Source organism: Strix uralensis, chromosome 4, assembly GCF_047716275.1.
Source record: "Strix uralensis isolate ZFMK-TIS-50842 chromosome 4, bStrUra1, whole genome shotgun sequence".
NCBI classification, from domain to species: Eukaryota; Metazoa; Chordata; class Aves; order Strigiformes; family Strigidae; genus Strix; species Strix uralensis.
Genome location: NC_133975.1, coordinates 56,276,788 through 56,290,558, shown reverse-complemented (window position 1 = coordinate 56,290,558; position 13,771 = coordinate 56,276,788). Strand labels below are relative to the sequence as shown.

General features: G+C 39.3%; 1 protein-coding gene across 2 annotated transcripts in view; it reads left to right on the top strand.

Moving 5' to 3' along the window:
* PPP3CA (protein phosphatase 3 catalytic subunit alpha) overlaps nt 1-13,771 on the top strand; it is a 204,003-nt gene that overhangs the window by 84,786 nt on the left and 105,446 nt on the right. For both annotated transcript variants that reach the window (XM_074866824.1, XM_074866825.1), the window contains exon 2: nt 4,613-4,813. In XM_074866824.1, the coding sequence (XP_074722925.1) occupies nt 4,613-4,813 (201 nt within the window). The remainder of the gene's footprint in view (nt 1-4,612; nt 4,814-13,771) is intronic.

Below are 13,771 nucleotides of genomic sequence, written 5' to 3'. Positions count from 1 at the left end.
GAATATGCCATGTGTTGAACCACATTGTAAAATGGGGGTAGATTTTCAAAGTCAGCCTGCAGAAAGCGTTAGTTAACTATTAAAAATGTTCCTGGCTTCAAAAATACAGTTTTGTTGGAGTTTCTGAGATGATGAGAAAATTTTATGTATACCAAGTCTGAAGGTTATGAATAAGTAGATGTAAAAGAATAAAGCTGCAGTGTGACCTGACTTTTTTTGCACACATAGAGTAAATGTCGACCCATTTAATAACTTGTGCTCTAACCACTGCTATAGTGCAAATGTTTCTGAAAATGCAGAATTGCAAATTGCCATTGGACAAATGCAATGCATTGGGTTATTGAGATAGTGGTAATTATTGGTGTGTTTTCCCTACAAATGAAGAGGAAAGCATTTGTTTTTCATAAAAGTATGGTGTGCTATAAACAGTTACATACAGACATATAGCAGAAGTTGTATGAAATTACAGGACAAGCATTAGGAGTGAGATAATTTGCAAGGAACTTGAATGTTGATGATAGTTTTTTTCTTATGGGTAGCTTCCTCTGAGAGTATTAATTTAGTGTACAGCTTCATTTTAAAATGAATAATATATAAACAAAATAATGCTTGCTTTGTTGCATGCTTGTATTTTATTTATATGAGCACGCATGGTCCACTCTAATTAAGCACAGCTCTTTATGGTTTATTTATTTGTTCTAGAGAGGCTGCTTAATATTTGAGAGAAACAGTAATGATGTGTCTGACCTTTGCAGTGGCCGTGTTAACGGCAAGATGGGTTTTGCTAGAGCCTGCAAGAGCAGTAAAATAGCAGGTTGATCTTTTTTTCCATTTGCTGGAACATGCTCAAGAGACCTGAAAGCACAAGAAAAAAAAAACAACAGTAAGTGGTTAAAGAATATTTTTTTGTGTTTTCAGATCTCAGGAGGATGCTACTGACAGAGGTAAAGGGTTAAAAACTTTGTTTCTTTGATTTTTGTGTTTTATTACCAAACCACCACGGTAGTATTTCATATGGTAAATAGTTGGTTGGGGTTTTTTGTGGTGGTTTTTTTTTAATGCCAGTACAAGAAATAAATGTAAATGGAGGTGGAGACCAGTCCAGGTTTTAAGTTTTACAGAATATGGTTAACTGTGCATGACTTTCTTGTGTGGTGGTCTTGTAGTGGGATTTGTCACTAAACTTCCTAAAAATACATGTGGTATGTACACGCAAATTTTATTGCCTCTCCCTTTTTTTATGTCCTTTGCTTAATACAGATTCCCACGTCTTTAAAAAAACAAAAAAAACATCCCCTGAGCCTGGGCAGTGGTGAGGAGCTTGCTGCTGGCAGTTCAACCTGCCAGTCCTTCCTCCTCCTGCTTCTCCCTGGTGGGCTCTTCTCCCAGCTTTATGCTATTCCGTGTTGTGTGTGCTGTGTGCACAGTTGCTGTCTGATGATGAGGCTCTTGGTTTTATTTCTGATGAAGGCAAAACCAGTGAGAGAGTTACTTCCTGAAAGTGCTAATAGCATGGGTTTAAAAAAAGTGGAAAAAGAAGCAGGTATGGGGACGCTGATGGATACCTGTGTATTCAGATAGTAATATTGCTATATATGTAAAGCAATGGAAATTAAATGTTTGTTATATTTATAAAAGGATTTTGGTTGATCCAGGTATTTGTGGGTGAGACCAGTAAAAAATAATGCTTAACTGACCTCCACATGAACATGACCATTTCTTATGTTGTTCTTCTGTGGAAGCTCTGTGTATGTGTACATACAAAATTAATATTCTCATAATGGAAGATGCAGTTTGTGGTCTACTCAGTCACTCATGTTTTTGCTAATTAATCATTAATCATCTGCTATTGGAACAGTATCTTTTTTCTTTAATTAGTCACTGGTACGTGTTTGTTGGAAATCTGCCTGCAGAGCTTTTACCATGCAGCAGTGTATACCATATTTTTCTCTTAATCAGTAGGTAACACTTAATAGCGTTTGTTTTCTTGATTATTTGTCTGGTTTGCTCTATCTTTATAAAAGTAAAAATTTCCTTTCAGCATACATGCATATATGGTAGTTACCTCAAAATAATAGTATGCTGCATACACCATGACACCTTTGCGGAAGAACAGAGGCAGTTGTCTTGCAAAGTAATGCAAGCTAATAGTACATGGTTCTTCCAGCCAAACTGATTGGAGATAAGAACTTTTCGCTCTCCTCCTTCCTCCATGCAGGAAATACAGGACCATTAGGACTAGCTAGCTGTCTGGATGGTTGGTTTTGGTTTTGTTTGTTTGTTTGTTTTTCCAGAAGGAGAATGGAAGCTTGGAGCACTGCTGAGTTGTCATTCACCTTCTTTTTTCTTGCAATGATTATTTTTTTTCTGTTGCATAAAGAAGGTTGTTTATAGCTCATGTATGTAGCCGTCTTGCTTTTGATGGTCTGCTGCAGATACATATGAAAGATTGACAAAGCACGTAACCTCATTTTTGTGAGTGTCATGGGATAGGCTTAACTGCAGTAGCTGCAAAAAATAGGGTGAGGTTTTGGTCTTTAACAGCCTACTTCTTATCATAGAAGTACCATTCGAAACATAAACTGATTTAAAGCAGTCGAGGAGTTCTCATCGATTGAGAGAGATCATCACAGATCTGTGGCAGGGCTTTCCAGGGCCAAGGACTGTATTTTAACTTCACTGTTGGTTGTAGGTGTCATTGCTTCAGGAGGATCCTGGTGGTGTCAGGGACGTCATAAACTTTCACCTTCTCTCCTTTTTGTCCTGAGACAAATCTGAGACAGATCCTGAGACAGATCTGGGAGCGGTTGGGTGTCAGTGTATTGCAAAGATATTTGTTAGTCCCCACCAGACTACTTTAGTGAATGGATTGCTGAAGCTGGGGCAGCAAAAAGGAAAAAAAAAAAACCAAAATTGAGCCCCCAAAAAAAGCATTTTCTGTAGATGTTTGTGTTTAAAGTCTCAGTGGAAAATAACTGCACAAGGTGAAATTGTTTGTTACCTGCTCTGTTACTTCTGGTAGTGTAAGTGAAGAGTTCTTGGGTTGGGCTTTAAAGGATGTGTATGATTTGTGGCCTGTTCCTGAAGTATACTGATTATGAAATGAGAAGAAAATTGAAGCTAACGGATATATTGATCCGCTGCATTAGGGTTTTGTTTCTCACGATGTGGTGTCCTGGTTTAACCAGGATAGGGTTAAGTTTCCCCAGCAGAGGGGGGAGCTCTAGCCGGGTTATTCAGATACCATGCCGACGTCACATCCTGGCAGGTCACATTTTCCTGGCGCGGAGCGCGGTGCACTCGTGGTTTTGTACATCGTGCTTCAAACTGCTGTATTTGGTAGCTATTTTGCTCTGTTCATTGCTATCACTATTACTGTTATTGTTATTGTTGTTGTTGGTTGTGTTGCTATTGCATTGTTGTATTAAACCTTTCCTTATTTCAGTCTTGGGGCTTTGTATTTCACTCCCTTTGTGGGGGAGGGACAGCGGCCGCGTGGTCTCAGACCCCAGCAGGGGCTAAACCACCACATGTTGCAAAGTTGCCAGTAAGACACTCTGCAGGAGACAAGTCCCTTTGGCAGTGATGGGGTTGAGCTGCAGATGCGGCCAGCTGAGACCAGCCCTGCAGCCACCTCCTTGCCCTGCTCAGAGCTCTTGAATAACCTGACCCTCCCGCAGCTGTGGTAGGGATCAGTATAATTACCCTGTGGCTGGCGAGGCAGGCGGTGCCTAATGCCACTCCGATTGAACTGCAAGGGAAAGGGAGTTAAGCTGGGATAATGCTCCAGCCTCATCCTGGCAGCTGACAGCATCACCTCTGAGCCTTCTCGCTCCAGCTGGCTCCACAAGAGCGAGAGCAGGAGCATCTGAAGTTTGCTGTATGCCTCAGACCTTATGTGATGGCAGTACGTAGCTCACTAGTCGCTGCCATGTTGCTAGGGCAACCCGCCTATTTATCCGTTTATTTCCAACTTCAGTCTGATACATCCTTTGCCCTGCCTTTCCTGGAATGGTCTGTTTGGCACTCAGGCGCACTTTGATGGGCTTTAAATGTATCTCGCGTAGCTAACTATTACTTATACAGGGAAGACATTGCCCACCCCCTACCCTGAGTCATTAGAGAGGTGTCTGTCTCGGATTTTAGCATTTTAATTGGAGTGTATCTATGTGTGTCCATGCACAGAAATAAAATATTGCACTTGTTTGTGCATTTTATGCTCTTAATGGAAGGGAACATTATATCAATGTTCTCTAGTACTACTAGAGCAGTTTAAGCTCCATTCCCTTCTTTCCCTGATATTCCCATGCATTTTGGGGGGCTTGTTTGAATGTGTCTACCTGTAAACATGGCCTAAATCTTACTCTCAATTTTTTTATCAGCATGAATTAGTTCTTCTTGCGTGTGTGAATAATGTAGCCTGCAGGATGCATGTGCTTTAATGATATCTTTGATAATCTATGTGCAATTTAAACCACAAATTGTAAGAGGCAGTTGAAAATTCACGTTAACGGTGTTTTCCAGCAGAGATGTCTTTTGAAATGTGTCATTATCAGTAATAGAGGCTTTGCTGTAAAAAGTGACCAGATATTTTTGTGTTTTTTCCATTCAGCTGTCCCATTTCCTCCAAGTCACCGGCTCACAGCGAAGGAAGTGTTTGATAATGATGGAAAACCTCGTGTGGATATCTTAAAGGCACACCTTATGAAAGAAGGGAGACTGGAAGAGAGCGTTGCTTTGAGAATAATAACAGAGGGAGCTTCAATTCTCCGCCAGGAAAAAAATTTGCTGGACATAGACGCACCAGTCACAGGTTAGTATGGAGTTGTGATGATGGAGGTGGTGGTTGCTGGTTTGGGACATGTTAAGTAACTCATTAGTGTATGTGACTTTCTAAAGAGCTGAAAGGCAGCTTGAAAATCATTTGTTCTCTCCAATACTTGATGCTCAATTTGTCTGTTACCACTAGGATAATGGAGGCCATCAAGAGCTTGTAAATTAGAGGAAAGGATCTTGTCTGCTGAACCCATTCTGTTTCTAAGGTAGAGAACATTTTTAGTGTTTAGAAGAAGATTAGAAGAACTTTCTTAAACTTGAAAAGTTTTCTGGCCTTTTGCACCAGGTATTAATTCCATAATTTTATGGATGTCATTTACCATAGTAGCGCCGTTCAGACATACAGACAGTATTGGGCTCTGAAGGAACAATAGTGTCAGAGTAAATGGAAATTTTAATTAATGCTAAGGAAAATAATGAGTACAGAAAAAAGGAAAAAAAAAATAGCAGAATCCCAGTTTGTGTTGCCTGGGGAATTAATGAATTGTGCTGGTTGCAGAACCCATCCTGCCCTTGACTATCAAACACTACCACCCACTCATTAATCTTCAGGAAATGCCTTATATTTGAATTTCCTTCTCTAATTGTCTCCTGCCTCTGACTGCATTCTGAATGTGTGAATGCATTTGCTTGCTTTAAAGTGCCTCCTCCCCTGTTTTGTTGTTGTTATTGAATATGAATGCATTTTTGGCCAGAAATTAATCTGTGGCATAGAAAGTTAGCTGTGGGGCAAAAGATAACTAATTCCAGCCATCTTAAACTATGAAACCAAACTATAAAACTTGGTTTAGGAAAGCAGGTCCTTCTGTCACTTTTGTTTCTGGAGAGCCCTGACAAATGTAAAAGAAAGAAGTTTACCTGCTGCAGAAGTAGAGTTACCAGTCTTTATTATCAGTACTAGTAGCATTCACCAAAAACTACATAGAAGTAGCAGAGCCTTCATTTTCTGGAAACCTCCTCTGAAACTGAAGAGCACAGTGTCTGGACTAGAATGATGCACAAGTTATTAAAGCTTGTAACTTTAAAAATGACATCCAAATACGGGTTTGTATCTTGACCTGGAGATGTAATGTGTATCACCTTTTACGTAATAATTAGCTTGTCATGCTGCCATACAATTCTGATTGAAAAGATGTCAACCATGTTGCAGATCATGGATGAATAAAGGAAATAGGACAAATTAAAGGATCCCCCAAGTAGACCGAGAGTAAAGTTCTACAGGCATTTTCACTGACACTTCAGGGTAAATGGAAGAAGTTGTAGAGGTGCAATACCTTTGTCCATAACTGAGGGGCAGACATGCGGAAATTCTACCTTTCTGTGGATGTTCTCTTTTTTGGGAGCGTGAATTTTTTTTTTAATCTATTGAGAGATGTGGACTGTAGGATGTGTCGTGTCCCAACTGATTTCCATGAGTACATGTTTAATGTTCTCTCTTTTAAACTCTTAAATTTTTCTCAAAAATTTTTCTTAAATGCTTTTGAAGGTATCAGAATTGTTCTGAATTATAGTTTGGAGATTAATCTCCTAAAGGTTACCCCATTGTATAACACTGGTATAATTTAAGTCTTTGATTCTTTTTTCAGTTGAACCTACATCTTGCTTTGTTCCTGCTTTTGAAATTATTCTCACGCAGTGATTGTGATACTGCAGCATTCTTCAGGGTGACTGGTAGCTACTCTCTTTTAAGCTAGTGTAGGAAAGCTGGGCTCTTAATGCTTGTTAGCAGGGTAGCTGAGAAGTGCTAATGTTCTGTATGAACAAACATGAAAGTTGGAGTTATGAAAGTGATCATCAAAAGAAGGAAAAAAATAAATTGTGAGGGGGAGGTTGGGAAAGCTTGTGAAGCATGTTGTTCTGGGCCTGACAATTTTCTTTATATGAGTAGTATGGCAGCAGGATAAAGAGAATATCAATTGACTGATGATGTGGTGAAAGTGCAAGGTATAAAGGCAACCAAGAAATAACTATGGAGTAGAGGAAAGCTTTTTTCAAGCATAAGGAAAAACAAACAAACTACTGATAGAGTGGAGAGGAAAATAAATTTTAGATTTTTAGACATGGCAAGCAGTCTTGTTGAAGAGTGACAGTCATAAATCATTAATATGGGATCCTTTGTGGGAGATGCATTCATCTTTTAGAAATTATCCCTGTAGCTGGATAGTGAGATGGTGATCTTCAAAAAGAAGAGATAGAAAAGCGTAACTGTTGAAGTAAGAGAACTGTGGATTAGTACAGTGATATACTTGATAAATGTTATGTTAAAGAACATAAAGTTTGAAAGCCTTGTGCAGCCATCCCTCAGTTTGAAATTTCACTTTTTTTTATTTTAAGGGGTGATATAATTGTCCTCAGAAAAAATACCAGATTTCTGTTTATAAGCAAAGTCATGTGAAACGAAGTGGTTATATACAAGACCTGGATTTGAGGGAGAAGATGGGGAGAGGCATCCAAAGAGCCTTAATATGGAATGCACAATCCATTATTTTGCATTTATTTATAAAACTGACTCTGTGGTTAGCTGGGAGCACCAATGTGATTGTCATTTTGGGTTAATACATTTTGTTTTCAAATTTAGCGAGTGTTTTGAAGTATTGCTGATGAATTCATTTGCAACCTTAGCTCAAATTCCCATTGTTTGCTACATACATACCTACATGCATGCATAGTTTGCTACAGTTTTGGGTTACAACCAAGGTGAACTATTCCTGCAGTTGTTACACAGGGCTGCTGTTCAGTGGGTATGAATCTGAACAGAGCTTGAACTATGAGACTCCAAGTTCTCTGCTATATGGACTCTCCTTGCACCTGGGAAGTGTTGAGGCAGCTTTGTCTGGTGAATGTGAGTTGGGAAGGATGGAGAGAATTGGGTCAAAAAAAGTGAGTGTATTGAGGAGAAGGCTGAAAGTAGGCATGAAAAGTGGTGACAGACGACAAGGAGGTGGTTGAGACTAGCCACTTGAAGACAAGAATGTGGTAGAGGTGAAAAGCTTGGGAGACAAGGAAATGGTCGAGAGGCTGAGTTGGAGGTTGACAGAGGATGTCTGGTCAGGCAAATTAGAAAGATGAGCAAGAGATTGACAGAGTATTGGGACTAGCTGGGCAAGGTATCCGGTGTGGGGGGTGAAGGGCCACATGGTGAAGTGGGCATGGCTGCAGAGTGACAGCTGTGGTAGAAGCAGTTACAGCAGTACGGACCTGTCTCATGACTGGCAGCAGCGAGGGAGTGGCACAAGGGTTGTGGGGTTTTCTGTGCTTCCAGTGTGGGGAAGAAGCGAGCCAGGCACCCTGCAGCACCATGGGGAACGTCCATGCCAACCTTCACTCACCAGGGAATGAGCAGACAGCAAGGGGAGAGGGAGTCACCTTCAACAGATGGATTGTTGCCCTCTTCTTCATCTGTACCCTCTTCTCTTGGAGGCATGTGATCTTTGTCTTAAGCCTGAGTTTTACGAGATTGATCTACCACTAGACCACAGCTGTTCAGTGTTCAGAGGAAAAATGTCTCTGTGGCAGCCTTAGAATTTCCAGTCCTGTTTTATGTTCATAACAGTATAATGACACATGGAGAAATTGACTCATACGTAATTGTTTTTTTCTAGAAGGTTAAGGAAGTATATCTCTGAACCTCCCTGATGGCAATATTTACTGAAGTCACACTCCAAAGAACGGTTGGAAATGCCAGATTTTGAATTGCTGGAGTTGTTTTATGTGGCCTTAGTAGATAGGCTCATTACTATACAGACCAATTCTGGGCAAGTGATATACACTACCCTTCACATGATGACTTATTAATTACCTGCTTGTTTTTATGGGCCCTCACTTCCAGATCTAAAATCTGCTGTTCTTAAGTGTTCAACACTCTTAACTGCATGCCAAGCATGTGTCCCTTTGACTTCAGTGCATGGATAACTTTGTGCGTGAATATACATGTATACCTCTGTATATTATAGAATGATCCATACAATTATAAGTTTTTTTGGGTTTTTGAATGTGTTATGTCAGAAAAACAAATTTAGGTAAAAGCTTTGATGGTGATGTTGCCTTGCTTGGCTCCCAGTCTGTAGAGCGGACCCTTTAGCTCACCTGGGTTTCGAAGACATCAATTCACACATGTCTTTTGAAGTGATGAGATACTGTTAATATGAATGGTGTTAAAAGCATGTAAGCAAGCTGATCATGTTGTCTTCAGAGTAAGGTTCATAGAAGTTTTGTAACTAAAGCATATTTCACACAAGTGAAGAGAACACAACTTGAAAGTTGCTCGCTGCATGAGTATGGTTCATTCCGTCCACTGCATGGAGAAGAGCAGAAAGTGACTATATAATTAAGGAATTTGTAGCGTAATGCATATGCAAGAGAGGTTGTACTTGAAACCTTAATTCTGTCACATCTTAAATATGGAGTTTGTTCTGTTGTTTGGGGCATTTTTGCCAACATCTGTGGTGTTCACTTTAATTACTAGGTATATGATTTATTGACATTAACGGGCCTCAGTTCAGTGGTCCTTTTCAAAGCAAGCAAACCTGCACTTTTGGAATGTGATAAATTGTTGTTTTCCAACATCTGCAAAAATTTCCAGCTACAAGAGGTTAAAAAGTGTTACTAATCAGGAGGGTCTGGAACTAAAATACAAGAACCCAAAGGTCATATTGCAGAATTTGATTTCAACAGCAAAGTAGCTGATGACAACAGCCAGTTCCAACTTCAAAGCTAGATCTAATTTTGAAGTTGGCCCTGTTTTGAGTGGAGCAGGTTGTGCTAGATGACTGTCCCACCTTAACTTTTCTGTGATTTTAATTTATACCTCCTTAAATGACATACTTAACTACAGGGTAGACCTAGAACTCTAAGTGGGATGTTTGTCTAGTAGCTATCATTGTGTGTCTTTTCTTGTGCCTTTTGGATTATTTTTCTTGAGGATATTGTTAGATTTACAGATACTGAATGAAAATAGTGTGATATCTCTTGAACGTATGACTGCACAAGTGAATAAGCTTGTAAGAGATGTGCGTTGGTGTTTTTAAGGTAAGCCTTTCTTCCCTGTTGCTGTCTATTTTAAAAATAATTAACATGTGCTCTGTTTCTTGTAACATTTGACATCTCTCTTTTTGTGTACTCAGTGTGTACTTTGTGTACTCCTTTTGGTTAGTCTGAGAATCGTTACTAACAAGAGTTTTCTCTAGTAAACTAAGAACACAAAAGCTTAAGTCATATGCATCTTTGTAAACCTGTGCTTTTTTTGCAAATGGTACTTACGAGTAACATATGAACGTTACCTACGCAGCTGCCTGTGTACAGGCTCTCAATTCTTTTTGTGTGGGTGCCACCACCAGCAGTGGCAATGACAATGGTTTCTGGCCTGATGACGATAGCCAGGCCATTTGCAGGCACAAGGGGCAGCATCTGTCAGTCCCTCATTGAGAAAAAAAATGGAAAATAAGTAAAACAAGCGTATATTCTTGTTGTGAACCTTCACATGCTTCACTGAGAAAGCCCTGACTTTGTGCAATCCTGTGTTCAAAGCTTTCTGAAACGCCCGGTGCATGCAGCTTGGTATGTGAAGATAGCAGAGCACTGGATGAAGACAGAATAAAAGCTTATTGCTGCAGTGTAGAAAGTGTCTCAGTCTCAGCAGGTCTTTTCCTTGGCCATATTGTTTTCCTCTACTAGTTGTGTTTTTTGCAGCTCCCGCGTTTACGGATGTGATAGATGCAAGGAAACCACTGTTGCTTGCAGAATCTTCCTTGCTATTCCCTTTGCATCGCATAATGTAAGGTAGGGTGCGTATTCCAATACATATATAGATGCTAACCTTGTGCATGTGAAGAGGGAATACACCCACTTGCAGTTTCATTGTAGTGTCTTTGGGTTAAAAATTCCATTGGCTTGGTTGAATGTTGCAGTGCTATGGAAATACAAATTAAATACTTGAATTGCTTGTAATGTTTGTATTGTAGTGAGCACTGAGAGTTTTTGCAATTTGAACTCTAAATTGATGGGAGGGGAGAGGTGGTAAGTATCTGGGGATAGCCTATGTGGGAATAACTGTGGCAACTCTGGTGACCTTTGGAAACCTTTGGTGCATTATAGGTTCATAAAAACTATAGAGGGAAAGCCCTTTCCTGCCAGCATGTGCCTTTATGATCTTTGAGGCTTCCAGATATTCTCTGGGTACATTATCCCATGGGGTGGTAGGGTTTCCTGCGCCTGAACGTTTCTTCATATTCCACATACATTTTTCCCTTGCCCAGTTTCCCTCATTTGGTAGCATAAAATAATATTAGTAGGTTGCTAGTGCTGTGCAAGTTAAAACTTTGTAAACATCGAGAATTTCTAGCTAAAATAATCAGTGCGAAACCAAGCTGATAAAAGTATTTATGTCCACATTATAGTAAAAAGGCACTAATGTTTAAAATTGCATTGAACTGTAGCACACATGTAAATTATCTGATGCAAGAGGAGAGTCGAACTAAAACAGTTCTTTCTGATTTTTACTTTTGAAGCAGTTTAAGATAGAATTCCAGCATGGAAAGTAAACAAGGTTGCTTATTAGGGGCCTACAATTACTGTAAGATCTATCCATGTTAGCACAACATCAAAGTTTGTCTGAAACTAACATTTCAGTAAAAGCAATTTTAGTTAAAACTTCTCTATTTCACACTTAAGTAATTTGATTTATACTCGAAACCCAGTGTACCATGATTACTGTTGAGGAGACTATTGAATTTCCAGGACACTGTTATAACTAAAATATTGTCCTGGTTTAACCAGGATAGGGTTAAGTTTCCCCAGCAGAGGGGGGAGCTCTAGCCGGGTTATTCAGATACCATGCGGACGTCACATCCTGGCAGGTCACATTTTTCCTGGCGCGGGAGCGCGGTGCACTCGTGGTTTTGTACATCGTGCTTCAAACTGCTGTATTTGGTAGCTATTTTGCTCTGTTCATTGCTATCACTATTACTGTTATTGTTATTGCTGTTGTTTGTTGTGTTGCTATTGCATTGTTGTATTAAACCTTTCCTTATTTCAGTCTTGGGGCTTTGTATTTCACTCCCTTTGTGGGGGAGGGGCAGCGGCCGCGTGGTCTCAGACCCCGGCAGGGGCTAAACCATCACAAATATTTACTTACATGTTGTGAAAAAAGCATTTGTATGATCAAATTGTAAAACTTCATCCTGGGTGGCTGGTGTCTTCAGATTCCCAAGTATAAAAGCTTTACTGCTGGTTTGAGGTCTAGATGACTGCAGCTTCTGAGGGTAACTGTTAAACAGAAGAATTATTCTTTTCCCTTCTTTGTTATAATGTATTCATTAAAGTTATCTTTAAAAAGCATCTTTATTATTGTTTGTGATGCTAAGAGTGAGTGAGTGATGGGGTCTGCCCTCCAAACAGGGTGCTGCTTACAGCAGAACACTTTTTTTCCTGTATCTGGTATCTTTCAATTGTGAGTAACTTCTTCAGCTGCTTTAATTGTATTGCTAGTCATTCTGAAAACGTGCTGGTATTTTGTTCATTCTAGCCTTAAAATGTGTGAGAGTCCCAAGTGTTCCTGGTATAACTACATCAGTTTTTTCTGCATTATACTGGTATACATTCCCTGTGTGGAACAGTAACGCCTGAGAACCGGACACATTTCAGCAGATTATTCTCACTTTCAGAATAAATTGCCTGCAGTTAATTCTCCTTCATCACAGGAGAATTAACTTTGTCTGCAGTGAGGTAAATGTTAGTTTGAAATAAACTTTGACTTGTTTCTTTCTTAGTATCAATTCATGATCTCATTTGCATAAATAATGACATTTCAACAGAACAGATTGAAACCATGGAAGAGGAGGAAGGGGAAAGTATCAACAGCACCATCTACTCTTGCATCCTGTTGAAAACAAATGATAGTCCAATTCTTTTTACATGCCTGTGTAAGGCAGGTGTGTTCTCTGACTTAATAAATTAGACCTTATGAAGAAATATTTGCCATCATTTTTAAATATGTTAGATATACTCTTCTCAGTGTACGCGCGAGCACAGTTTGCTGTTGCAACAATGATTTCACTTTACATATCACTGTTGAATATGTTATTAAAGTACAGAGAACCTGCATGTTAAACTGCTGTTAAAAATAATTTATTATATAAACATACTATTGAACAGCTAAAGTGAACTTGATAGGATCCTTTAATTGGATTGCTGATTAAAACTGACACTGCTCCAGCTATTTTGCAGGCTTTATTGAGAACTCATAATACATCAAATCACTTGTGGCTTAAAAACTGGGACTTCTGAAAGAAGGTGAAGATGTAAGGCTGTATGTATTCAAATTTTTTTTTTTGATCTGTTCTTTCCCTAAATGCTTCTGTCGGTTCCAGATATAGATTGAAATATGCCTGCCTGCATCCCTGGTAGAACAAAGTGATTGTGTCTTGTAGCTTAATTGAGCTGCTTCAGACATTAGCATCTGACATTTTGGCAGAGCTGATGTTTTCTAGTAGCAGCTGCTTAAATCTATCATTATTGCCAAGGCAGTGGATACTACAGACAGTATTCTTTACAACTGCCTCACTTGTTCTTATAAATAATCCATCTATAGTTAACTTGCTTTGGTGCAAAAATCGTAGTCAAATAAGCCAAAGTGAAATTGTGGAATTTGAGATGCCTTTCAGATATGATGCTTAATTTGATGCTGTGAAATGGAGGATCAAATACATATCAGGCTTCAAGTCAGAACAGAAATTGCATTGATTTAAAAAATAGCCACCAGCAAAAATACAAAAACAACTGTTTGCAAATACCTAAGCCTTTAGGACTTTGTTCTTAACATCTTTTATTTAGCATTTGGGTGCTGCTTCAACATGTAAATACTGATGGCACAGTATAGCATGTTAGCATTTCTTCTAGGGCTATTCCAAGAAGACATAGTACATCTTAGTAGTGGTGT